The 23,345-nt window shown below is 48.9% G+C and overlaps 5 protein-coding genes across 7 annotated transcripts; 1 reads left to right on the top strand and 4 right to left on the bottom strand.

Moving 5' to 3' along the window:
* Positions 1 to 857: 857 nt before the first annotated feature.
* On the bottom strand, positions 858 to 3,413 carry LOC9656495 (arginine decarboxylase). The gene has a single exon (XM_002960061.2). It carries the CDS (start codon positions 3,119 to 3,121, stop codon positions 1,007 to 1,009), a length of 2,115 nt encoding a protein of 704 aa, XP_002960107.2. The 5' UTR covers positions 3,122 to 3,413; the 3' UTR covers positions 858 to 1,006.
* Positions 3,414 to 3,487: 74 nt separating this feature from the next.
* LOC9633287 (ADP-ribosylation factor 1) lies at positions 3,488 to 5,830 on the bottom strand. 2 transcript variants are annotated; one of them, XM_002960060.2, is made up of 8 exons: positions 5,699 to 5,830; positions 5,570 to 5,608; positions 5,441 to 5,503; positions 5,350 to 5,368; positions 5,172 to 5,283; positions 5,078 to 5,125; positions 4,895 to 5,025; positions 4,679 to 4,842 (listed from the first exon to the last, which is right to left on the bottom strand). In XM_002960060.2, the coding sequence occupies exons 1-8, from the start codon at positions 5,799 to 5,801 to the stop codon at positions 4,809 to 4,811; spliced, it is 549 nt and encodes a 182-aa protein (XP_002960106.1). In that variant the 5' UTR covers positions 5,802 to 5,830; the 3' UTR covers positions 4,679 to 4,808. The 2 variants fall into 2 exon arrangements, with proteins under 2 accessions (XP_024525871.1, XP_002960106.1); XM_024670103.1 differs by lacking the exons at positions 5,172 to 5,283; positions 5,350 to 5,368; positions 5,441 to 5,503; positions 5,570 to 5,608; positions 5,699 to 5,830 and adding exons at positions 3,488 to 3,800; positions 3,942 to 4,124 and having other exon boundaries at positions 4,230 to 4,842; positions 5,078 to 5,120.
* A 31-nt stretch (positions 5,831 to 5,861) lies between these two features.
* LOC9656494 (chaperone protein DnaJ) lies at positions 5,862 to 6,853 on the bottom strand. Of its 2 annotated transcripts, none has more exons than XM_002960059.2 (6): positions 6,736 to 6,853; positions 6,590 to 6,667; positions 6,446 to 6,524; positions 6,217 to 6,290; positions 6,074 to 6,144; positions 5,862 to 5,955 (listed from the first exon to the last, which is right to left on the bottom strand). In XM_002960059.2, the coding sequence occupies exons 1-6, from the start codon at positions 6,814 to 6,816 to the stop codon at positions 5,898 to 5,900; spliced, it is 441 nt and encodes a 146-aa protein (XP_002960105.1). In that variant the 5' UTR covers positions 6,817 to 6,853; the 3' UTR covers positions 5,862 to 5,897. The 2 variants fall into 2 exon arrangements, with proteins under 2 accessions (XP_002960105.1, XP_024525887.1); XM_024670119.1 differs by having other exon boundaries at positions 5,875 to 5,955; positions 6,022 to 6,144.
* A 102-nt stretch (positions 6,854 to 6,955) lies between these two features.
* LOC9633286 (AUGMIN subunit 6) lies at positions 6,956 to 9,715 on the top strand. Its single transcript, XM_024670005.1, has 13 exons — positions 6,956 to 7,266; positions 7,324 to 7,380; positions 7,461 to 7,555; positions 7,618 to 7,774; positions 7,838 to 7,963; positions 8,016 to 8,139; positions 8,204 to 8,264; positions 8,313 to 8,556; positions 8,610 to 8,729; positions 8,785 to 8,937; positions 8,985 to 9,183; positions 9,243 to 9,464; positions 9,532 to 9,715. The coding sequence occupies exons 1-13, from the start codon at positions 7,027 to 7,029 to the stop codon at positions 9,564 to 9,566; spliced, it is 1,833 nt and encodes a 610-aa protein (XP_024525773.1). The 5' UTR covers positions 6,956 to 7,026; the 3' UTR covers positions 9,567 to 9,715.
* On the bottom strand, positions 9,674 to 12,082 carry LOC112346629 (pentatricopeptide repeat-containing protein At4g02750-like). The gene has a single exon (XM_024676046.1). The coding sequence runs from the start codon at positions 12,080 to 12,082 to the stop codon at positions 9,674 to 9,676; it is 2,409 nt and encodes an 802-aa protein (XP_024531814.1).
* Between the last annotated feature and the right edge of the window lie 11,263 nt (positions 12,083 to 23,345).

Here is a 23,345-nt window from a genome sequence, read left to right as displayed (position 1 = left end):
AAATAATTGCATCCAAAAGATCATACATGTGTTATAAACTCACATGTGTTTTAAATTGATAGATCTTATAGTATAATTCAAATTCTTGCCATGCTTGCCAGCATATTTTGATTGCCATTTATATACCATAATTAATAAAATTTCCGGGTTAGTTTTAAAAATTATATAATAAATAATCTATAGTAAATAGTTTTAAAATAAACATGCAGAGTTTAGCAAAAAAGCAAAGTTTCCTATATATCCCTAGGGATTTGATGTCAATTTGCAGGTTCTCGAGCACAAACCAGGCTTCACAAGTGTCATCCCGTCTTCTAGAAAGGTGAAGCAGGCCAGCGCAACTCTAACCAGACTTGTGCAGCTTGCCAGTAGGAGAGTTCCGGGTCAAACAAAGCGGTGTCCTGACCAATCTGCAGGGTTGCGCCTTTACAAGATACGCGAAGCACCGCGCTTGGTCTCTCCGAGACTTCCGGGACATTTTCACCGTCAGTAAACTCCCAAAGTTCTCGTGGTCTTTTAGAATTTGAAAAGGATCGCGACTGATTCTAAGACGACAATGTTATTTCATTTTCATGTATTCTCACGTAAGCTAGCGAAGAAGGAGAAGTAGTAGAAGGTTGCTGAGAAGCAACACCGTTTTGCTTGACCCGGAACTGTCTCCTGGAGAGTTGTTTAATCGCTTTGCATGTTCGAAGATGTACCTCAGGATCACACCCGGATATCGTTCAGACGTACGAGTGCACGTTTTATACATGCGATTTAGCAGCAAGCAGACAATCCCGGGGGCGTTATGTCTGTTTCTAAGGTAAGTTATACTCAGTCTAGAGGGTAATAACGCTACAGCTGCAATTCAAACATGATTGTCTTCCATACCAGCAGCCCAACAGCCGTGAGAACTTTATTAAATTCTGATTGTTACATAAAACAGTATATGGAATGCAAAAATTGAAATGGTCTGACAATGTTATTTGTGGTGCTTATTCTCTGGGACCGAGCAAGTAGATGTCACTCACTCCACCACATCAGAAGTAGTTGTAGTAGTAGTAGACGCGATGGTGTGGAGATAGGTGTAGCTGGAGAAGGTCTTGGCCAGGATTTGGAGCGCCACCCGCGCCTCACGCTCGCCATGGAATCGGCCCGCGGCCAGCGACCCAATCACCCGCGCGCGCAGGGAATCGAACATGCCACCTGGGTCGTGCTGCGCGCTACGGAGCACGCTCGCGATCGACTGGCCAGGAATCTCCCGCGTCACACTGAACCCCCCGCCACCATCGCTCGCCACGTGAACCACGTGCATTACACCAAACAGGTTGTGCATGCTGCTCAGCGCCTCCTGGTAGGCCCCACCCAGAAAGAGGCCCAGGTAGTACGGCCGCGCACGGCCGCCCGCCCGTACACCGTCGTCTTCCTCGAGCTCGTGGACGGGCAAGCTTGGCGATGGCCGCTCGGTGTCCCCGCCGCCGCCACCACCGCCACACACGAAGGACGTGATCCTTCCATCGCTGTCGCAGGTGAGGTCCGAGAGGATCGCCCTCACGGTCGGCTCCTCGTTGAGGCGCTGGAGCGGGACGATCGGGAAGAGCTGGCCGAGGGCCCAGTTGTCCGGGATCGCCTTGAACATCGAGAGATTCATGTGGTACGTCGCTGGGGCCTGCCTCATCGATGATGCCACCAGCAGCTCGTAGAGCCGCTCCAGCCCGGCTCGCAGCTCCAGGCTCACCAGCCCCGACTTGAACAGCCTCGACGCCTCGCTCTTGGCGTTCCTGGCGTACTCGGCCGCGACCCCATAGCTCTTGGCCCGGACCATCTCGCAGAGCTGGCCCAGCGGGAGATCCAGCTCGCCCCACTCGCAAAACTCGAGCTCTTGGACCATCCCCAGGAGCTCCTCCTGCTCGGAAGACTTGGCCTTTGGCACCCGGGTGGCGGAGTAGACGTCGAAGACGAGTACCGAGTGGTGGGAGACGAGGCCGCGTCCACTCTCGCAGCAAACCACCGGAGCATCGACCTTCTTCATCGCGCACGCCGCGTCAATGGCCGCCACCACCGCGCTCGCGTACTCCGGAACCGTGTACCCGACCGACATGTCCGAGGAGGCCGAGGCGGAGCCATCGTAGTCGATCCCGAGCCCGCCACCAATGTCGAGGATCCTCATCCCGGCGCCCATGAGCGCGAGCTCGCAGTAGAGGAACGCCGCCTCGCTCACGCTGTCCTTCACCACCGACAGGCATGGGATCTGCGAGCCGACGTGAAAGTGGACGAGCTCCAGGCAATCCAGCATCCCCTGCCGCCGCAGCCTCCTCGCCACCTCCACGATCTCGGGAGCCGAGAGCCCGAACTTGCCACCCTCTCCGCACGTCTCACCCCAGTGGCCGCCGTGCTTGGTGTGGAGCTTGGATCGGACCCCAATGGCCGGCTCTATCCCCAGGCGCTGGCTCATCTCGATCACGAGATCCACCTCGTCCAGCTGCTCCAGGACGATGATGCAATCCATGCCAAGGCTCCGGGCCAGGAGCGCGAGCTGGACGTACTCAGCGTCCTTGTAGCCATTGCAGATGAGGAAGGCGTCCGGGTGTGCCTTGCACATCGCGCTCATCGTGAGCAGGAGCTCGGGCTTGGAGCCGGCCTCCAATCCAAACGCGAATGGCTTGCCCGCCGCCACGATCTCTTCCACCAGCAGCTTGTCGGGATTGCATTTCACCGGGAACACCCCCTGGAAGCGATTGTTGTAGCCCAGCGCGTGGATGGCGCCCTGGAATGCTGACTGGAGCTCGCGGAGCCTGGCGCCGAGGAGCTCCGGGAAACGGATGATGAGCGGAGGCGAAATATTACCTCTGGAAGCGGCAAGAACTCGATCAATCACGGCCCTGAGCTCGATCGATGCACCGCCGCTGCCGCTGCCGCTAGGGTTGACGCAGAGATTGCCGTCGCCGTTGATGGAGTAGAACGGGAATCCCCAGCCACCGATCCGGTAGAGCGCCATGGAATCGCCAGCGCTCCATTGCTTGGCGAGATCTTCTTGAACCCTGGCCGGGCCAATGTTGCGAAAGAGAACGTCCTCATCGTCGTCGCTGCCGCTGCTGCTGCCGCTACCGATGGTCATGGGCGGGATCGCTAGGGACCGCATCGCTTGCGCTTGTGCGAGTGGAAATACAGGATCCTGCGAAGAACTGTCTTCGCAGGATGCCGAGGCTTCAGGCACAGAAGCCCCGGCTTTGCCTTTGCCGGACCAATTTTCGGAGGAAGCTGGAGAGATCCAATGCCCGGGCAAGATCCTTGCCCGAAAATCAATCAGAGCAAGAAAATATCCTCTCCTCTCTCTCTCTCTCTCTCAGCGCCTTTCTACTCTCTGCCGATCACTCGCTCCAAATAAAAACCCTAGACTACCCTTTCTCTCAAACCACGCACATATATACGCTCGCGGACCTTTCGATCCGCGTGGAACACGTTGTTCCACAACGAAACCACAACCAACACGAAGCACGCAGAGACGTACGAGCGCGCGCTGCACGAAGTTTTCTTTTTACATCCTAAAGGTGCCCTAAAATGGATTTTATGACAATGACCTAAACGAGTCCCTTTAAAGCCTTTTGCTTAAACCCTTGCTAAACCCTTCCCGCTCCAGCGGGCGTCCCCGGCGCCACGAATCCTTTCTCGACGTTATAATCCGCCGCCTCTTTCACTGCCGCTGCCACTCCAGCCGGATCCACGCGACCCATTGGATCGTTCCTCTGCTCGGCCTGCTCGATCCGAGTCGCATCGCGAGGAGTCGCAACCTTGTCAGCCGGGAGATGGGCTTTCACGTCCTATAAAATCAACCAAAGCAATGTAGTTAGCGAGCAAGATCACTGGAAGAAAGAAAAAAGATCTTGGGCTGGGTGGAAGAAGAATCTTGGGCTGAGTGGAAGAAATGAAGGAATGAAAAAAAAAAATTAAAAATCTGGCACCTGGAGTGCTTCCCCCAGTGTAGCATTCTCAGCATTCTCATAGAGACGCGTCGCGTACTGTGCAGGCCCACCCAGAACACCAGCCGCCGCGCCAGTGGCCCGCGCCTCGGCGCTTTGAATCACTCGCGTGTCCTTGAGCTCCAGTGGCTTGTCACCGGATTTAGCAGCAGCCTCCTCGAGAGCCTGGCATTGGAATCAAACACCATGGAATCAGAAATCATGGAATCACGCAACGAGCAAAAGCAAAGAAGAAACAAAAGAGAGAAAAACTGAGAAGAGATAACTCACATCACCGATGGTTTTAGCCTGACCATCAACTTGCGGCTGCTGCTGCTGCTGCTGATCCCGGCGCTGCGCATCGATATCGAGCGGCTTGGCTGCCGGGTTCGGCTGCGGCTTCGGGTCAGCACCGTAGTTCACTTGCTGCTGCTGCTGTTGCTGCCGAGCTGCAATCGTCGAGAATGCTGCTCCAGGCGATCCGAGTTTGCTGCTCGAGCGCCTGTATATGCCTGAGAGCGCGATACCCCTCATGCTGTTCGTCTTCTTTCTCGTCGATGTGATGTAACTCTCTTCCAAGAAATGGTGTCACGCTTCCCTGGTTCACGACTATATATCCTTTGTCCAATTTCACGAACGGAGCTTCGTGGCGATTTGCATGACAAGTAGTTGCCATCTGGTCCGGTTTCACGGTGACAAGTGTCGTGGAATCTGAAATCCAGGCCATTGGATACAAAAGATATCCCCAGAAAAGTACTTTCTCTTCGTTTTCCTATAAAACTGTTAACAAGCTTTGCAGGGAAAAAAGTGATACCTTATCCAACTGCGTGCTTCTACAAATTTCGGTTTCTCTCTTCCGATCAAGTCGAGCTATCTTCCCTTGGATTTTAATGTGTCGCTCAACCTGCGAGATAGAAGCAACCATCAAATCAGGCACGAGTCTGTAGCAGTGTTACCAGTTGAGGCCCTCGAACAATCCCTCGCCTTTGACTGCCGAAGTTTTGAAAATGGCCCATTCTCTGTTCTTGATCTTGTGAAGGTTGAGAGACTCCGAGACTGCTGCACTCTCGAGCGCTTCCGGGAGATCCTGTTGAGAAGCCAGAATTTAGTTCCCTCGCGGACACAAAATCAAAACAGACCTGTTTGTTGGCGTAGATCAAGACAACTGTGTCCTTGAGCTCCTCTTCCTAAAGTTTAGCACGAGTGTTAGCGAGAGAAAAACCACAAAAGAACCTCTAGGATAGCGTGGAGTTCGTCCTTTGCAGTTGCCATTCTTTCCGTGTCAGTCGAATCAACAACGTAAATCACAGCCTGTGTGTTTGGAAAGTAGCATCTCCAGTAAGGTCTGAATGATGAGTGTCAGCAAACCAAAGTGTTTGAAACAAAAGAAAAAATGACCGCGATCACTCACCGGATACTCGTCTGGCCACCTATGATCGAGAGAAGTCGAGAGAAGTTTCAATGATTCTGGAAAGAGCAAAGAACAATTGAAAGGCACGTACCCAAGTCCCATACTTGAAATTTGATGTTGTTGTACTGTACGGTTTCTACATTGAATCCTATCGCTGGAAGAGACGGGAAGAGAGAACTTGTGAGCTAGATCCAAGACCTAAAATGCAAATCTCACTCACTCGGCACAGTCTCCACCACTTCCCCAGCTTGCAATCGATCTGAAATGTCGAGTTAAGGACCCCCGGGCGGAGATCGCCGCGGAATTTCAACCTAGAAGCGCTAGATCTGACGGATCGATCAAAGGATACAGAGAATCGTGGTCTTGCCGGCGTTGTCCAGGCCCAAGACGAGGATCCGAGCTTCCCTATCGCCGAACAAGGAAGTAAAGAATCGAGAGAAGAACATACCCATCTTGGAAGAACATAAGAATGGAGATCGAATTTCTAGGTTTAAGATAACGGGACGGTTAAATATTTCCTTTAAGAGCCCTTAAAACTTATTTCCTTTTCATTGATTGTACATATTCACAACTTCCTCATAGCCGAGTCGCAGCAATTGCTCCATCCTGCAAAAAATCCCGAGACAACCAAGATGAAAATGCAAGATCACGCCCCCGGAAGAACATAGCTACCTTGTAAATTAATCTAGAAATGAAAAGAACCAGAAAAAAAGAGAGTAATCACCACTCGGAGAGGTCGCCAATTCCAAGACCATTGCACGTAAGAATCAAGCCTTTGAATCGATTTAGATACTCCTGTAGCGAAAACCATGGAAAGATTTAGTGACCCTCTACGAAGAACAAGGAGAAAATGTGAGTGACTCTTACTATGATGCTGTACTCCTGGACGTTGAAATCGGCTCTCATATCATAGTCTCGTCTCTTGGCCGGGTCACTCAACACTGCACGCGATCACTAGCATCATAACCCTCGTGAGTAGCTTGAAAATCATCTACTTCTAGCTACAACTTCGCTAAAGTTCTTCGTATGATACGAACTCTGCTGGAGTTCTTCGCATGATTTGAGTAAGAACTAGAAAGGAGGAACGAAATCTAACCGGTGTACGCTTCGTTGATCTCCTGGAACTTGAGTGTCGCCGCGGAATCCTGTCCTTGGTGCTTGTCTGGATGCCATTTCTGCCACACAAAAAAAAAGTACGAAAAAATCAAGTTGGGGAAAAATCTGTGCTTGGAAAATCTACCAAAGCGAGCCGCAAGTAGCTGATTCGAATCGAGTCAGTGGAAGCGTCGCAGTCCACTCCCAAGATCTTGTAGTAATCCTGGCAAAAATTCCAGACAAAGAAGAAGAAAATCACGGCGCCGCGACAACAATGAATCGATTCACTACCTTCCGCGCTCGATCGGCAGCAGTGGTGTGATGATCGCGGCAGCTGGAATCTGAATCTGAATCAGAATCGTGCCACACCATTTCTTCTCTCTTTCTTTTCTTTTCTCCCTTTGGAACCCTAAAAATCCAAACCCTTGGAGTGGAAACATTCCCATTTTTTAATGGCCAGGGACTCGTTGGCTTTGCACTGGGTCTTTGCTAGGGACACGCCGGCTTCACAGTAGCTACCTTAGAAGGTGGTCTTAGTTTGTTTGAGTGGAGCTTCTTTGTTTTGAGCGGAGAGTTTAGGCTATGGAGAATGGCAGCCTTCTCTCCAAGATGGAGGCTACCAAGGATGTGATCCGCGACAAGGAGACGGAGATGGAAGCGGCGCTCTACGGCAACTGCTTGCTCCTGGGCCTGGATGCCAGCATTCTAGGGCAAGGCGCTGGATCGCGAGCTGGCCTCTTCCGGCACTCCAATCCGCGTGTCGGCGAGGCGCTGCTACATTTTCTCCTCTCGGCGCTTCGGGGGCCGTCGCTGGCCGCCAAGGTGAGGAAGAAGGCGAGAATGTAGGTTGATTTGAGGCGCTCACGCTCGATCTCGCAGGATTTTGCCGGTGTCTGGCCGATTTTCGACGCGGCACAGTCTCGCGACTTCCGGAAAGTACAGTAATACGCATTCTTTCGCTGTGCTTCTGGCTCGTTTTAGAGTTCTCAAGGGATGGAAAATTCCTTTCTTTGCAGATTGTCCAGGGTCTTATCAACGAGCTAGAGGCTCAAGGGGCTTTACCTCGGAGTAGCTCTCGGGTTTCCTCGCTAGCTACATGCTGTGGTCAGAGGTGGGTCTTGTTTTGCCTCCGTGGTTCCTATGATTGAATTTTTTTCGTTTTTCCTTCTCTAGATTTGTGGAGCTATTATGGCAGCTCTCGGCCCACGCTCTGCGAGAAGTTCATCGACGGAACTTCCCAGCGGATGTTGCCGAGAACCCCTTGCCAGCGTCGCTCACGGAAGTCATCACGCAAAATTCACATGCATCAGCTCTCCTTGCCGTGACAAAGGTGGAGTGTTGATTGGTAGATTTGGTTGATTGATTGATTGTTGGAACTTGCGTGTTTTGGCAGGCACGTATTGCTCTAGAGCGTAGGCGTTTCCTGCAAGGTGCGTCTGCGGCCGTGCATAAACAGGCATTGTGGTCCAGTCTTGCTCATGACATGACGGCTGAATACCGGGCTTTGTGTGCTGAAGAGGTATCTAACTTCTTCTTTCTCCCTACTTTGAACTCGTCTTGCTGTCGATTAGGCTTATTTACATCAAGAGCTGGAGAAAATGCAGGAGCTACAAAGTTCTAGAGCATTTGCAAATCAGAAAGTAACGTCAGCGTCTCGGGCTACAACGCTTTGGGAGTCTCTTCTAAAACATACCGGTCAGTTTGCATTTCTTGAATTTCTGTATTCTCTTATTCTTGTCTGATTTTCTGTTGATTATAGAGAGGCACGACAAACTAGCAAGCGGCCCTATAGAAGACTTGATTGCTCATCGTGACCACAGGTGTTTAATCTTTTGGTTCCTGGATTTTGTTTGACGCTGCGCTTATAGGTATCGTATAGATGGATCGGCTTTGCGTGTGGCCATCGACAGAGGGATGAATGTCATACCAAGTTCATTGAACTCCAATGACGATGGCTGCAATCAGCAACTAGAAAAGCAGGAAACTTCAGCTCATGGCGACGAAGCCAGAACAGACAGGGCAGTTAAAGGGTCGAGCCCGCTTGATGTTGCTGAAGTTATTAGACGGTGGACCCATGCTTTGCAACGCATACACAAACAAGCTCAAAAGCTGGTAAAAACTTTAGCTTTGTCTAACTTGCTTACATGACTGGGATTGTCGTACAGTCACGACAAAATCAAGGCACTGGTCCTAATCTTATAAATGCGGTGGATGCTTGTGAGGGACACACACAAGCATTACGGGCAACGTTAGCGGAGCAAAAACAACACCTCTCAAATATGCAGGTATTAATTCTTTTTGCTGGGTTTCTTTGTTTGTTAAAAAGGACTTGTTCTTCAGGTGCTCATTGCGCAGCTAAAGGAAGCCATTCCAGGAATGGAAGCAAACATTAACAAACTCCGTCAACATGTCAATCACCCTGCGGTTTCTTCTGCCTCTCAAGCTGTTTTCGCTGGGTATAGCGTGTATTCTGACTCTGCACTTTCCTCTCAAGTACGTGACCACCTTGTTTGAGCCCATGTCCTGACTAGCTTTTGCAGGACGTGACTTCGGACTGTGTTGCTGATGATAGAGGCACTCCTGGACCCCTAGAACTGGCACCTCCAAGCCCGACACTAAAGCTTCCTCAGCTGCCAACACTGTCTTCGCCGTTTTCTCTTTTGCACAAAGGTGGTGACGACGATGATTTGGACCTCCGCCCGTCTTCACTGGCTTTCTCTGACCACAAGGACTACGAAGGTATTCTAAGATGTTCAGTAACGTCTTATATATCGACTACGCCGGCTTTTATATTCCAGATGATTTCAAAGAATTGCGGCAAGCAGTTCACGATGCCGCACTCTCAAAGCCTGTTGAGGCCGCGACTGAGAACACCAGCACCAGTAACACGACCTCAGAGCACTATTTCACGCCTTTGACTGTACAAAAGGAAAGCGTCAATCGGGCTCAGGCAACACGGTCCTCTCCACCACTGTTTCTTGAGCTATCGGGTTTCCAGGACCAGGACGACGACTTGCTAGGTGTGTTTCACACTCTGTTTCTTTTCTGTAGTGATTTCACTCTGGGCCTTCTATGATTCCAATCCAGCTCCACTGTCGGACATGGACTCAGCACTCATCTGAAATGGAAATCCGTCGGCGACAGATTGGTCACAATAGCAACTCGACTTGAACCTCGTTCCAACATTTGTTGGAACTGTTGAGGTAAAAAATCTGTTTGGTATCGTTTTCTAACCGAGCAATGGTGATGAATCTGCAATGAGATTAAAGAATGTAACGAGCGCTCCTGGATGATCGGCTTCCGAGGCAGGCACTCGAGCAGCAAGGGTGGCAGCCACATCAAAATCGCCATGAGTTTTGCAGCTGCTCAACACAGTCACCCACGAGACTCCATCAGGCTCAAAAGGCATGGTTGTCAGCAAAGCTAGGCCCTCGTCAACTCGCCCAGATCTTGCCAGCAGATCGATCACGCAAACGTAGTGATCCATGGTGGCAGCGAGAGCATAGTCCCCTCTCATGGAAACAAAGTACCCGTGACCGTCGTGGAGCAGCCCGGCAGCGCTACACGCAGCAAGAATGGTGGTGAAGCTGACAACGTCCAGTTCTAGTCCTTGAAGCTCAATCAACTCAAAAAGCTCGTGAGCTCGTCGGCCATGTCCGTTTCGAGCAAAGGCGGCCACCATTGTCGTGCAGAGCACCAAACTCCACTCCCAGGCCCGGTACTGCGAGAAGATCTCCGCCGCGCTCGACACATCTCCGCATTTTCCATACATGTTGATGGCGGCTGCTCCAGCAGTGACATCGAGCTTCTCGCCGCTCGCCTCGACGCTCGAGTAGACAGCGCTGCCGTCCGAGAGAGCTGTGAAGGCCGCGCAGACGTCGAAGATGCAAGCCAGAGCGACACCGTCCATTCCCAGGCCGGCCAAGTCCATGAGCTTGAAAGCTCTCAGCGCCTCGGCAAAGCGTCCGCTCCCGGCATAGCTGGACACCATCGACGTCCACGACACGAGGCTCTTCTCCGGCAAGGCATCGAAGACGAGCTTCGACTGCTCGAATCTCCCACACTTGACGTACATGTTGAGCGCCGCGGTCCCGACCAAGACGTCCGTTTGCCAGCCTCTCTCGACCGCATAGCGATGGAGGAGCTGTCCTCTGTCCAAGTTTCCGGCTCCAGAGCAGGCTTCCAGCACGCTCAGCACGGCCACCTTGTCAAAATGGACGCCCTCCAGCACCATTCTGTGGAAGCTCTCAATCGCTCTCCGGTTTGAGCCGTTTGCAACAAACGCTCCGACTAATGCAGTCCATGACCTTACACTGGTGGTGGTGGAGCTCTTCTCGAAGGACTTGCAAGCGTCTTCCAGGCTGTGGCATTTCCCGTACATGTCGATGAGCAGGCAACTCAAGTCCGCGTCCGAGCTGAGATCAGGCGAGCGCTCCAGTTCGTCGTGAAGCAGCCTTCCATGTTGGAGATCATCGCAGCAGTCGAGGATGGTGATCCACGTAACTCGGTTTGGAGGCTCCCCTTCCAAGTCCATCCGCTTGAGCAGGCTCAGCGCTCGAGAGAAGCTCCCATGGCGAGCGTAGGACGTGATCATCGAGTTCCAAGTCACGACGTCTCGGAGCTCTCCTCCGGCTCGCAGCTCAAACATCTCCTCCGCAGCCTCGACTTCTCCGCTGGATCCGAGCCCCGCCAGCATTGAGTTCCAGGAGACAGTGTTCCACTGGGGCATTCGATCGAAGACGCTCTTGGCCCGATGAAGATCGCGAAGATCGCCATCGCCAGTATGCTGCTGCTGGATCCATCCCGAGAAGAGCGTCGTCCACGAGACAACGTCCCGTCGAGCCATCCCCTCGAAGAACTCGCGAGCTTCCACCAAGCAGCTGTTTCGCGCGTAAGCCCAGAGCATGGTGTTTCCAGCGATGAGAGTCTTGTCACCCCGGATCCTCTCAAAGATGGCTCTCGCCTCCGCAAGCTTTCCAGATCGCCCGTGAGCTCTCAACAGCGAAGCTCCCACAGTGGGATCACACTGGAGCTCGGTCTCTTCGATCAAACACTGGCAAAGCTTCCTGGTGTTGGAGAGCTCCAGGAGATTCATGAGAGTGGATTTGTTTGGGCGGATTCCATCCAAGAGCATGAGCTTTCCCGTCCGAGCCCTCTCGCTGTGATGCCCATTCGCGGTGTATGCCGCGATCATCGCGTTCCAAGACGCCACTCCACAGTCCTCCCGGGTCTGGATCTCCTGGAAGAGTTTCTCGCAAATGTGGAGATTGCCGCTCTTTCCATAGCCAGTGATCATGGTTGTCCACGCGACGGTGTCGTGGGCGGGCATCAATCCAAGCAGCGAGCTCGCGAGGGTCATTTCCCCGTTCTGGGCATACGCCGCAAGCAAGATCTTCCACGAGAAGAAGTTCCGGCCGTGGATTCGATGGAACGCTGCCTGTGCATTCTCAATGCTGCCACAGCTCCCAAACATCTGGACCAAGAGATTGCCGAAGAAGGTCCCCCTGTCCATCCCTCCATTGTCGATCATCCATGCCTGGATACTCTTCCCCTGCTCGAGATTGCCGCAGCTCCAGAGAATCGACGCGAAAGCGCTGGAATCGCTGATTGCTGCTCGCTGCTTGGAGGAGGAGATCATCCGATCGCAGGCTTGATCGAGATTCTGCTAGAAATGGAAGTAAGATCCCCACTTCACGACGCGATCGCATTGGAAACTACCCGTGTCTTACAAAGGTTCACTAGTTTTATTGGATCATCGCTCCTCAACAGACTTGTCATACCTGGGAAGGAGTTCTTGCGGGGATTTTTTTGATACATGGGGCTCGGGGTTGGGCGCCTATTCTTTCCTCGTCCGGCAAAGGCTGTTTTCTAGGGCTTCTTCGGCAGCCCGGGCCTGCTCCTCGCATCGGCTATGTCGCTTCTTCTTTGCCTCACGAGCTGCCATTTTCAGAGCCTCGCTAATGCTCTCCATCGCAAGCCCTAACTCGCAGGGCCTCCATAAATAACATAATAAAGCCACGGCGGCAGCCACGTTTGCTTACGTGTCTGCCCAGCTCATCCCACGGCATCCTTTTAAACTTTCAGGTGGATATTTCAGAGATCCATGGTATTCTGGTATGTCTTCAGCCTGGATATCACTGATGCTCACGTCAATTTTTACGAACGTGAAGCTCTTTTTCCGAGAACTATCTCACAATGGTGAGTCCTGCTTGAATCTCGATTACTCGTTCTTTTCAGCGCCCCCCAATCAAATCTACACGGATTTTGTGGTTCAATTCACTGTACATCGAAAGTCGTTTCATATATTTCCTTTTAAGATGGGCTCCTCTAACATCGTACACCTGGATGACAGGTTTGCATTTTATTTTTAATGTTTGTTTTTTACACTGTTTGTAAAGGATGCCATTCCTTGTATAACGAAAGTATGTCTTGGAGAAAGACTCTTGAACATGAGACGTAACAATCTAATCAATCAGGATTACTACTCTCAAGCACTGATTTGGTAACTTTGCTATTACTTTGTAGATTAAGATTTCTTACCATTTTCATTTAACATTAGCGTGCGGAACTATACACCTTGCTAAATAAATCAGAGACCAGCCTGAACGTTGAGCGCCACGGTCCCGACCAAGACGTCCGTTTGCCAGCCTCTCCCGTGGAGGAGCTCTCTTCTGTTCACTTCCAGGACGCTTAGCACCGCCTTCCAGCGCCATCCTCATGTGGAAGCATCCTTCTGCCGTTTGTCCAGAGCTCCTCTCGAAACACTTACGAGCATCTTCCAAGCTGCGGATGTCGATGAGCAGGCAACTCCAGTCCGCATCCGAGCCGAGATCAAGCGAGTGCTCCAGTTCTTGGCGTAGTCGCAAATGGTGATCCTCGACTCAGGACGCTCAGCGAGGCCACCTTGTAGAATGCTCCGATCAAGGCTGATGGTGCTTTTCTCGAAGGTGTTCCGTCCAGGGCCTTGACGTACTCGAGCACTTAACTCGTCCTCGGTGTAGAGTTTCGCGGACAGGAAAACGGAGCCTCGTTGCGTGCAGATGGCGTTTCCCACTGCAGAAGTTCAAGTCCGCGTAGATAAAGCGAGCGCTCCTCCCAGGTAACTCCGTTTGAGCAGCTTCAGAGCTCGGGGAAACCGTAGCGAGGTCGGTGTCACGGCCAGATTCGCGTCTCACAGGTTAAGATCTTCCTGGTTTTGCCGCTGGAGAGCTTCAGGAACTCGTAGTGATGCCCATTCGCGGTGTATGCAGCAATCCACGACGCTACGTCACGGGTCTGGACCTCCTGGAAGAGTTTCCCGCAGATGTCGAGATCCATTGTCGTCCTGTCGTGCGCGGGCATCAATCCGGGAAGTAAGCTCGCGAGGATCACATGTAGAGATCAACAGAAAGCTTGAACAATCCTCACAAATAGTTTGTTCAAGTTTAAACTCTCATCTGGAGAATTATAAATTGGTTAATGGGTGAGCTGACATTGGGCCACAAGCTTGTCTGGTGAACTTCCTTGTCAGCAAAAATAGTGTGATGCTATAACATGTTTTATTTCGTTAAAGTGGGATTTATTCAGTAAAGTGGGACATTAATTAGCATGTGTCCACATGCCATTTCCTAGTACTTAATTAATATTTATTAATATTTCTATTAGTTTTTTAATTTATTTTTTTATATTTCACAATATTATAACACAAAATCATATGAAAAGTTTTTAATTTATAAATTATAAAGTTATAACTTCAATTTTTTATTGTTGTTATAAAAATGGCATGTGGCCACACACCATAAGTGGGATACCCACTTTAACGAAATAAAACATTAACGAGCAATGTTTTTCAAGCTAGAAGTCCTTATGACCAATATCCTGATGAAGACTTCCCTAAACAAGAATCCTCAAATTGGAGAGGAATGAACAGGCCTTTGATACTATTGGCAATGTGTTTGCTTCTATTTTTTCATCTAGCTGCCGGTGAAAGTTTTGACGCACCAGAGCATATGGCTTGAGTCCCAGATCTTGGTCGTTCGTGAGCAAGAACGAACTCCGGGCACCTCATTCTTGCAAAGATCCTATGAATCATTCCCAAAGAAAACTTGTGTCCACCAATTTGTCCGGGAGAGACTTGGCAGAGATCCTAGAGGAACACAAGGAAGAGTTGTTGATCTGGTGCTTAGTGTCGCAATTTAGAGACTTGGATCTTCCAAAGTTGTCTTGAGTCTCGCGGCTAAAATAAAAAAGTAAAAAGCACTCCATCATTTCTTTTGTTTCTGGGCTCAAAGGAGGAAGAACTTCTTCTCACGGACTCGACGGTTCGCTCGCTAGAGATTGAATTCCTATTGGATATTACCCATCTTCTTACGAAATTCCATTATTTTATTTAGAGACAGGGATCAACGCTCCTTGACACAGAGACGTCTGTCCGGGGCTTGTCATACCTGGGAAGGAGTTCTTGCGGAGCTTTTTTTGATACCTCGGTCTCCGGGTTGGGCGCCTCCCATCCTTTCTTCTTGTCGGCCGATTCTTTCCTTGGCCGGGCAGCCTTGACCTCCTCGTAGCTCTTCATTTTCTCCTCTGCTAATTTGAGCACCTCCCTAAGTCTTGGGCTCATCCACTCCATCGCAAACCCTAACTCACACAGCTTTGGTAGCTACCCTTTGTGGTTGGACTAAAATCGTACACGAAATCAGCTTATATTTTATGTGGGATCATCTTTCTTTCAAAGAAACAGTGAAAGCATTGACAGTGGAAAGAATGGAAGCACTAATAGTGCTCGATAATTGTTTCCTTAATATTACAAACGGTGGTTGACTCTTTTGACAAACCAGTCCACAGGTTTGATCCAGGCTTCCAGTCGCCGAGCTTGGCACCAGGGCAAATTCTCCTGCCATGGCCAAAGGCATCGATGTCTGGCATGAAACACTGCGGGCGAAACTCTAGAGGGTCTTTCCAAAACCTCTCGTCCATGGCGATCCAGTAGGTGTTGATGTAGATCGTGGTATCGTCCGGGATGGTATAGCCCCTGAGTTTAATCGGGCCTCCTTGGACGATATTGGGAAGAGCTAGCTGAGCCAGGAGTCTCAGTGTTTCCTTGGCTATGGCCTCGATGTATGGAAGCTTTGCAATGTCCTACTCGTCCACAAGCTTTTCTTTGCATCGATCTGGCTCTGAGCCGAGAACTCGGCGATTCCTGAGAAGATCGGCCATAGCCCATTCCAGCGAGAGAGCCGAGGTAGCTAGAGCTCCTAGCAACAGATCCTGTGAGATTCCATTTTTCCATGTTGAGCTAAAACTTAACGAGCAAGAGACTATGATGATGTCTCAGAGATTTTCTCTGGAAATGAGCACGTCTATGAATGCCATGGGCTCCTCGCTGGTGAAAACCGGAGGTTCTCACGCCGATCTTGCAAGATTGAAAAGAGGTGCCTGTTTACCCTGTCCATGATCTTATTGCTTCTCCAAACCTTGGACGTCCAGCCAGCGAATTTGTTGATAAGTTTCCTGTAGAATTTCACTTCTGGAGTGTATTGGCTGAAAGCTATACCACTGTAGTGGTCTCCAAAGTAATTTCCAGAGACGAGAGGTCTTGCTCGACCCCTCTGTGACGAACGCGGGAGTCCGTTCTGCTCGCATGAACATGAACGTGATAACTTACATGCTGGCTGATGTCGACAAGTTTGTGCAAGCGATAGTGGACATTTTGAGGCTGGCCGGGGTTTTCAACGTGAGAGATCACATCCCGGGGAAACTCCGGTCAATGGAGCTTTAGAAGCAAGCTCAAGGGATTGGAGTTTAAAAATCTCTCTGGCAGCTCTCTAGGAGCTAATTACAGTTTTCCAGGATTTCTTCTTCTATCGAGAAACTAGTCATCCCATCATTATGGTTCGTTTTTTTTTTTCCTTTTCTTTTCTTTTCTTTTAAATGGCGATGAGAAAGAAACAGCAGTGACTGTGATCACTGCTTCTCTTTGTGTCTTGCCGTACAATGGTTTTTCCAACGTCCGATGTTGTAGAATTCCCCCTTTGGTTGACAAGATCTCTATTTGATCTTCGATCACTGAAACTTAAAATCCCAGAAGAAAGAGAGACAGTAGAGCAAATTCTATATCAAAGTGATGAAACCGAGTTCCATCTCGGGCAATAATATGCCAGTTTATCATCTTGGACGCCATGCTCGGACTGTCATACTGTTGGAAAACTCAAGTTTTTGATGATCCTCAGCGTCGATACTCGCGGGCTTATGAACAAATTCCAGTTTACAACTCCAGGGTGAGGAACAAGCTCTTGGAGTCCACACTTCGGATACATGGTGATGGAGCGTCTTCCTCACACTTATGTTTCCAAAGTGTTGTTTGCTCTCAAGTATGTGACTTGTGGATGTGCTTGCCGTTATCGCAAAGGATCCGGACTGAGCAAGCTCCAAGGATTGCTACGTACGTGAAAGCATCCGGCTCCAGCCCCTGTGATCGCATCTTCCAGTGTGTCTCGCATTGCTGCCATGGACCGAAAGGCCCTGGCAGCATGCAAGCTCTTGGACAAAGAAGGGGTGAAAAGCCGGGGAGCTTGGATTTCAGAAGGACGTGGTGGTGGCCACGTCTTTGATCCATCTCTTCACGAAGTGCGGGTGCCTAGAGGAGATGCTGGAAAGTGTGTAAGTGTCGATGGAGATCTCTTCTCTTACCATCTCCTTGTAAATCTCCGGTGCCTCCTTGGTACATAGCATTCTGGACGTAGCACTCGACGAGGTTGCTCCGTTGTCGTCCTGTCGTGCACGGGCATCAATCGGGGAAGTAAGCTCGCGAGGATCACATGTAGAGATCAACAGAAAGCCTGAACAATCCTCACAAATAGTTTGTTCAAGTTTAAACTCTCATCTGGAGAATTATAAATTGGTTAATGGGTGAGCTGACATTGGGCCACAAGCTTGTCTGGTGAACTTCCTTGTCAGCAAATATAGTGTGATGCTATAACGAACAATGATTTTCAATTATGACCAATATCCTGGTGAAGACTTCCCTAAACAAGAATCCTCAAATTGGATTGACAATGTGTTTGCTTCTATTTTTTCATCTAGCTGCTGGTGAAAGTCTTGACGCACCAGAGCATATGGCTTGAGTCCCAGACCTTGATCGTTCGTGAGCAAGAACGAACTCCAGGCACCTCATTCTTGCGAAGATCCTATGAATCATTCCCAAAGAAAACTTGTGTCCACCAATTTGTCCGGGAGAGACTTGGCAGAGATCCTAGAGGAACACAAGGAAGAGTTGTTGATCTGGTGCTTAGTGTCGCAATTTAGAGACTTGGATCTTCCAAAGTTGTCTTGATGCCACGACAGGTGGTCTCGCGGCTAAAATAAAAAAGTAAAAAGCACTCCATCATTTCTTTTGTTTCTCTCAAGGAGGAAGAACTTCTTCTCACGGACTCGACGGTTCGCTCGCTAGAGATTGAATCCTATTGGATACTACCCATCTTCTTACGAAATTCCACTATTTTATTTAGAGACAGGGATCAACGCTCCTTGACACAGAGACGTCTGTCCGGCTTGTCATACCTGGGAAGGAGTTCTTGCGGAGCTTTTTTTGATACCTCGGTCTCCGGGTTGGGCGCCTCCCATCCTTTCTTCTTGTCGGCCGATTCTTTCCTTGGCCGGGCAGCCTTGGCCTCCTCGTAGCTCTTCAGTGCCTCACGAGTTCGCTCCTCTGCTAATTTGAGCACCTCCCTAAGTCTTGGGCTCATCCACTCCATCGCAAACCCTAACTCGCACAGCTTTGGTGAATAAAATATAGCTACCTTTTGTGGTTGGACTAAAATCGTACACGAAATCAGCTTATATTTTATGTGGGATCATCTTTCTTTCAAAGAAACTACAACAGTGAAAGCATTGACAGACAAACCAGGTTTTATCCATATTCATCTTCCCCAGATCACCATCCAGCTTCCAGTCGCCGAGCTTGGCACCAGGGCAAATTCTCCTGCCATGGCCAAAGGCATCGATGTCTGGCATGAAACACTGCGGGCGAAACTCTAGAGGGTCTTTCCAAAACCTCTCGTCCATGGCGATCCAGTAGGTGTTGATGTAGATCGTGGTATCGTCCGGGATGGTATAGCCCCTGAGTTTAATCGGGCCTCCTTGGACGATATTGGGAAGAGCTAGCTGAGCCAGGAGTCTCAGTGTTTCCTTGGCTATGGCCTCGATGTATGGAAGCTTTGCAATGTCCGACTCGTCCACAAGCTTTTCTTTGCATCGATCTGGCTCTGAGCCGAGAACTCGGCGATTCCTGAGAAGATCGGCCATAGCCCATTCCAGCGAGAGAGCCGAGGTAGCTAGAGCTCCTAGCAACAGATCCTGTGAGATTCCATTTTTCCATGTTGAGCTAAAACTTAACGAGCAAGAGACTATGATGATGTCTCAGAGATTTTCTCTGGAAATGAGCACGTCTATGAATGCCATGGGCTCCTCGCTGGTGAAAACCGGAGGTTCTCACGCCGATCTTGCAAGATTGAAAAGAGGTGCCTGTTTACCCTGTCCATGATCTTATTGCTTCTCCAAACCTTGGACGTCCAGCCAGCGAATTTGTTGATAAGTTTCCTGTAGAATTTCACTTCTGGAGTGTATTGGCTGAAAGCTATACCACTGTAGTGGTCTCCAAAGTAATTTCCAGAGACGAGAGGTCTTGCTCGACCCCTCTGTGACGAACGCGGGAGTCCGTTCTGCTCGCATGAACATGAACGTGATAACTTACATGCTGGCTGATGTCGACAAGTTTGTGCAAGCGATAGTGGACATTTTGAGGCTGGCCGGGGTTTTCAACGTGAGAGATCACATCCCGGGGAAACTCCGGTCAATGGAGCTTTAGAAGCAAGCTCAAGGGATTGGAGTTTAAAAATCTCTCTGGCAGCTCTCTAGGAGCTAATTACAGTTTTCCAGGATTTCTTCTTCTATCGAGAAACTAGTCATCCCATCATTATGGTTCGTTTTTTTTTTCCTTTTCTTTTCTTTTCTTTTAAATGGTGATGAGAAAGAAACAGCAGTGACTGTGATCACTGCTTCTCTTTGTGTCTTGCCGTACAATGGTTTTTCCAACGTCCGATGTTGTAGAATTCCCCCTTTGGTTGACGAGATCTCTATTTGATCTTCGATCACTGAAACTTAAAATCCCAGAAGAAAGAGAGACAGTAGAGCAAATTCTATATCAAAGTGATGAAACCGAGTTCCATCTCGGGCAATAATATGCCAGTTTATCATCTTGGACGCCATGCTCGGACTGTCATACTGTTGGAAAACTCAAGTTTTTGATGATCCTCAGCGTTGATACTCGCGGGCTTATGAACAAATTCCAGTTTACAACTCCAGGGTGAGGAACAAGCTCTTGGAGTCCACACTTCGGATACATGGTGATGGAGCGTCTTCCTCACACTTATGTTTCCAAAGTGTTGTTTGCTCTCAAGTATGTGACTTGTGGATGTGCTTGCCGTTATCGCAAAGGATCCGGACTGAGCAAGCTCCAAGGATTGCTACGTACGTGAAAGCATCCGGCTCCAGCCCCTGTGATCGCATCTTCCAGTGTGTCTCGCATTGCTGCCATGGACCGAAAGGCCCTGGCAGCATGCAAGCTCTTGGACAAAGAAGGGGTGAAAAGCCGGGGAGCTTGGATTTCAGAAGGACGTGGTGGTGGCCACGTCTTTGATCCATCTCTTCACGAAGTGCGGGTGCCTAGAGGAGATGCTGGAAAGTGTGTAAGTGTCGATGGAGATCTCTTCTCTTACCATCTCCTTGTAAATCTCCGGTGCCTCCTTGGTACATAGCATTCTGGACGTAGCACTCGACGAGGTTGCTCCGTTGTCGTCCTGTCGTGCACGGGCATCAATCGGGGAAGTAAGCTCGCGAGGATCACATGTAGAGATCAACAGAAAGCCTGAACAATCCTCACAAATAGTTTGTTCAAGTTTAAACTCTCATCTGGAGAATTATAAATTGGTTAATGGGTGAGCTGACATTGGGCCACAAGCTTGTCTGGTGAACTTCCTTGTCAGCAAATATAGTGTGATGCTATAACGAACAATGATTTTCAATTATGACCAATATCCTGGTGAAGACTTCCCTAAACAAGAATCCTCAAATTGGATTGACAATGTGTTTGCTTCTATTTTTTCATCTAGCTGCTGGTGAAAGTCTTGACGCACCAGAGCATATGGCTTGAGTCCCAGACCTTGATCGTTCGTGAGCAAGAACGAACTCCAGGCACCTCATTCTTGCGAAGATCCTATGAATCATTCCCAAAGAAAACTTGTGTCCACCAATTTGTCCGGGAGAGACTTGGCAGAGATCCTAGAGGAACACAAGGAAGAGTTGTTGATCTGGTGCTTAGTGTCGCAATTTAGAGACTTGGATCTTCCAAAGTTGTCTTGATGCCACGACAGGTGGTCTCGCGGCTAAAATAAAAAAGTAAAAAGCACTCCATCATTTCTTTTGTTTCTCTCAAGGAGGAAGAACTTCTTCTCACGGACTCGACGGTTCGCTCGCTAGAGATTGAATCCTATTGGATACTACCCATCTTCTTACGAAATTCCACTATTTTATTTAGAGACAGGGATCAACGCTCCTTGACACAGAGACGTCTGTCCGGCTTGTCATACCTGGGAAGGAGTTCTTGCGGAGCTTTTTTTGATACCTCGGTCTCCGGGTTGGGCGCCTCCCATCCTTTCTTCTTGTCGGCCGATTCTTTCCTTGGCCGGGCAGCCTTGGCCTCCTCGTAGCTCTTCAGTGCCTCACGAGTTCGCTCCTCTGCTAATTTGAGCACCTCCCTAAGTCTTGGGCTCATCCACTCCATCGCAAACCCTAACTCGCACAGCTTTGGTGAATAAAATATAGCTACCTTTTGTGGTTGGACTAAAATCGTACACGAAATCAGCTTATATTTTATGTGGGATCATCTTTCTTTCAAAGAAACTACAACAGTGAAAGCATTGACAGACAAACCAGGTTTTATCCATATTCATCTTCCCCAGATCACCATCCAGCTTCCAGTCGCCGAGCTTGGCACCAGGGCAAATTCTCCTGCCATGGCCAAAGGCATCGATGTCTGGCATGAAACACTGCGGGCGAAACTCTAGAGGGTCTTTCCAAAACCTCTCGTCCATGGCGATCCAGTAGGTGTTGATGTAGATCGTGGTATCGTCCGGGATGGTATAGCCCCTGAGTTTAATCGGGCCTCCTTGGACGATATTGGGAAGAGCTAGCTGAGCCAGGAGTCTCAGTGTTTCCTTGGCTATGGCCTCGATGTATGGAAGCTTTGCAATGTCCGACTCGTCCACAAGCTTTTCTTTGCATCGATCTGGCTCTGAGCCGAGAACTCGGTGATTCCTGAGAAGATCGGCCATAGCCCATTCCAGCGAGAGAGCCGAGGTAGCTAGAGCTCCCAGCAACAGATCCTGTGAGATTCCATTTTTCCATGTTGAGCTAAAACTTAACGAGCAAGAGACTATGATGATGTCTCAGAGATTTTCTCTGGAAATGAGCACGTCTATGAATGCCATGGGCTCCTCGCTGGTGAAAACCGGAGGTTCTCACGCCGATCTTGCAAGATTGAAAAGAGGTGCCTGTTTACCCTGTCCATGATCTTATTGCTTCTCCAAACCTTGGACGTCCAGCCAGCGAATTTGTTGATAATTTTCCTGTAGAATTTCACTTCTGGAGTGTATTGGCTGAAAGCTATACCACTGTAGTGGTCTCCAAAGTAATTTCCAGAGACGAGAGGTCTTGCTCGACCCCTCTGTGACGAACGCGGGAGTCCGTTCTGCTCGCATGAACATGAACGTGATAACTTACATGCTGGCTGATGTCGACAAGTTTGTGCAAGCGATAGTGGACATTTCCATTTAGAGATTAGAATATTCTAGGTGATAGCACTCTTGAGTGAGCATCTAAGCTATTGTAATGAAGTAAAAATTCAATCACTCTCTCTAGAGATCAATCATTCGCACTTCTTAGCAAACTAGAGACACTTGTGTGAGAGCTATAGAGGTAATGCTACAATCTCTTGCCTTTCCAAGTCCCAGCTCTAGTCACTATGTCTGGGTAGTGGCCTCACTATACATCCATCTTGTATGCATATACAAAGGTTAACATCTGAATGTTTAACTTTGGATAGATGCCATATTATAAGACTTAGGTGAAGTTGTTATACTACTTATAGGCATCAAGAAGAGTTTGATTATTATGGCTTTTGTTCCCTTATTTTTTCATATTTATAAGCTTTTATTTTTTACTAGCTGGAAATTCTTAAGGTTTTCATGAAGATTTTCCTCTATTTCTAGAATAATCAGAACATTTGGAATAGATGAGAATGGCCCACCCAAATGCTGGAAATGCTGGGTAGTATTAGGATTCTTTGCACTCTATTGCCTTTAAAAAATGTGAGATACTATTATTGAATTGAGAGGGTAAACTTACTTGATGGTCTTCCAGATGCATAAGCTGTTACAGGTAGTGGAGGATTGCTTTCTTTTCACTGGAAAAGTTTTGTTTTACATTTGGTGAGAGATTGGTTGTAGTAGCAACTTGACTTGAACCTCATTCCAACATTTGTTAAACTATTGAAGTAAAACTATTGTTTGGTATTATTTTCTAACTAAGGAATGGTAATGAATTTATAAAAAATTATTATAAACTTCTGAATTTAGACTTCTTGAGAGGTTCCTAAATATCCCAAGACCCTTAATTGAAAGAGGGTGCACTTTTGTTCATGTATCTTTTTCCTTATATTTGACTCTAATAGATTATTTTTCAAATCATTCTCTTTAGTTGCTTACAACTATAAGCACTTCTGGATGATTACATTTAAGCATGCACTTGAGTTGCACCACATCAAAATTGCCATAAGTTTTACAATTGCTTAATAGTCACTCATAAGA

This window comes from Selaginella moellendorffii, unplaced genomic scaffold (genome assembly GCF_000143415.4).
Source record: "Selaginella moellendorffii unplaced genomic scaffold, v1.0 SELMOscaffold_0, whole genome shotgun sequence".
Lineage (NCBI taxonomy): Eukaryota > Viridiplantae > Streptophyta > Lycopodiopsida > Selaginellales > Selaginellaceae > Selaginella > Selaginella moellendorffii.
Note: the sequence above shows the minus strand (reverse complement) of the source record. Positions and strands in the feature narration are given on the sequence as shown.

Coding starts and splice junctions, on each gene's coding strand:
- LOC9633286 (XM_024670005.1), top strand. CDS start 7,027: ATGGAGAATGGCAGCCTTCTCTCCAAGATGGAGGCTACCAAGGATGTG. Junction 7,267..7,323: donor GGCCGTCGCTGGCCGCCAAG/GTGAGGAAGAAG, acceptor TCGATCTCGCAG/GATTTTGCCGGTGTCTGGCC. Junction 7,381..7,460: donor AGTCTCGCGACTTCCGGAAA/GTACAGTAATAC, acceptor CTTTCTTTGCAG/ATTGTCCAGGGTCTTATCAA.
- LOC9656494 (XM_002960059.2), bottom strand. CDS start 6,816: ATGGTGTGGCACGATTCTGATTCAGATTCAGATTCCAGCTGCCGCGAT. Junction 6,668..6,735: donor CTGCCGATCGAGCGCGGAAG/GTAGTGAATCGA, acceptor AATTTTTGCCAG/GATTACTACAAGATCTTGGG. Junction 6,525..6,589: donor GCTACTTGCGGCTCGCTTTG/GTAGATTTTCCA, acceptor TTTGTGTGGCAG/AAATGGCATCCAGACAAGCA.
- LOC9633287 (XM_024670103.1), bottom strand. CDS start 4,472: ATGAGGGGTATCGCGCTCTCAGGCATATACAGGCGCTCGAGCAGCAAA. Junction 4,125..4,229: donor AGGCTAAAACCATCGGTGAT/GTGAGTTATCTC, acceptor TTCCAATGCCAG/GCTCTCGAGGAGGCTGCTGC. Junction 3,801..3,941: donor CACTGGGGGAAGCACTCCAG/GTGCCAGATTTT, acceptor TTGATTTTATAG/GACGTGAAAGCCCATCTCCC.
- LOC112346629 (XM_024676046.1), bottom strand. CDS start 12,082: ATGATCTCCTCCTCCAAGCAGCGAGCAGCAATCAGCGATTCCAGCGCT.
- LOC9656495 (XM_002960061.2), bottom strand. CDS start 3,121: ATGCGGTCCCTAGCGATCCCGCCCATGACCATCGGTAGCGGCAGCAGC.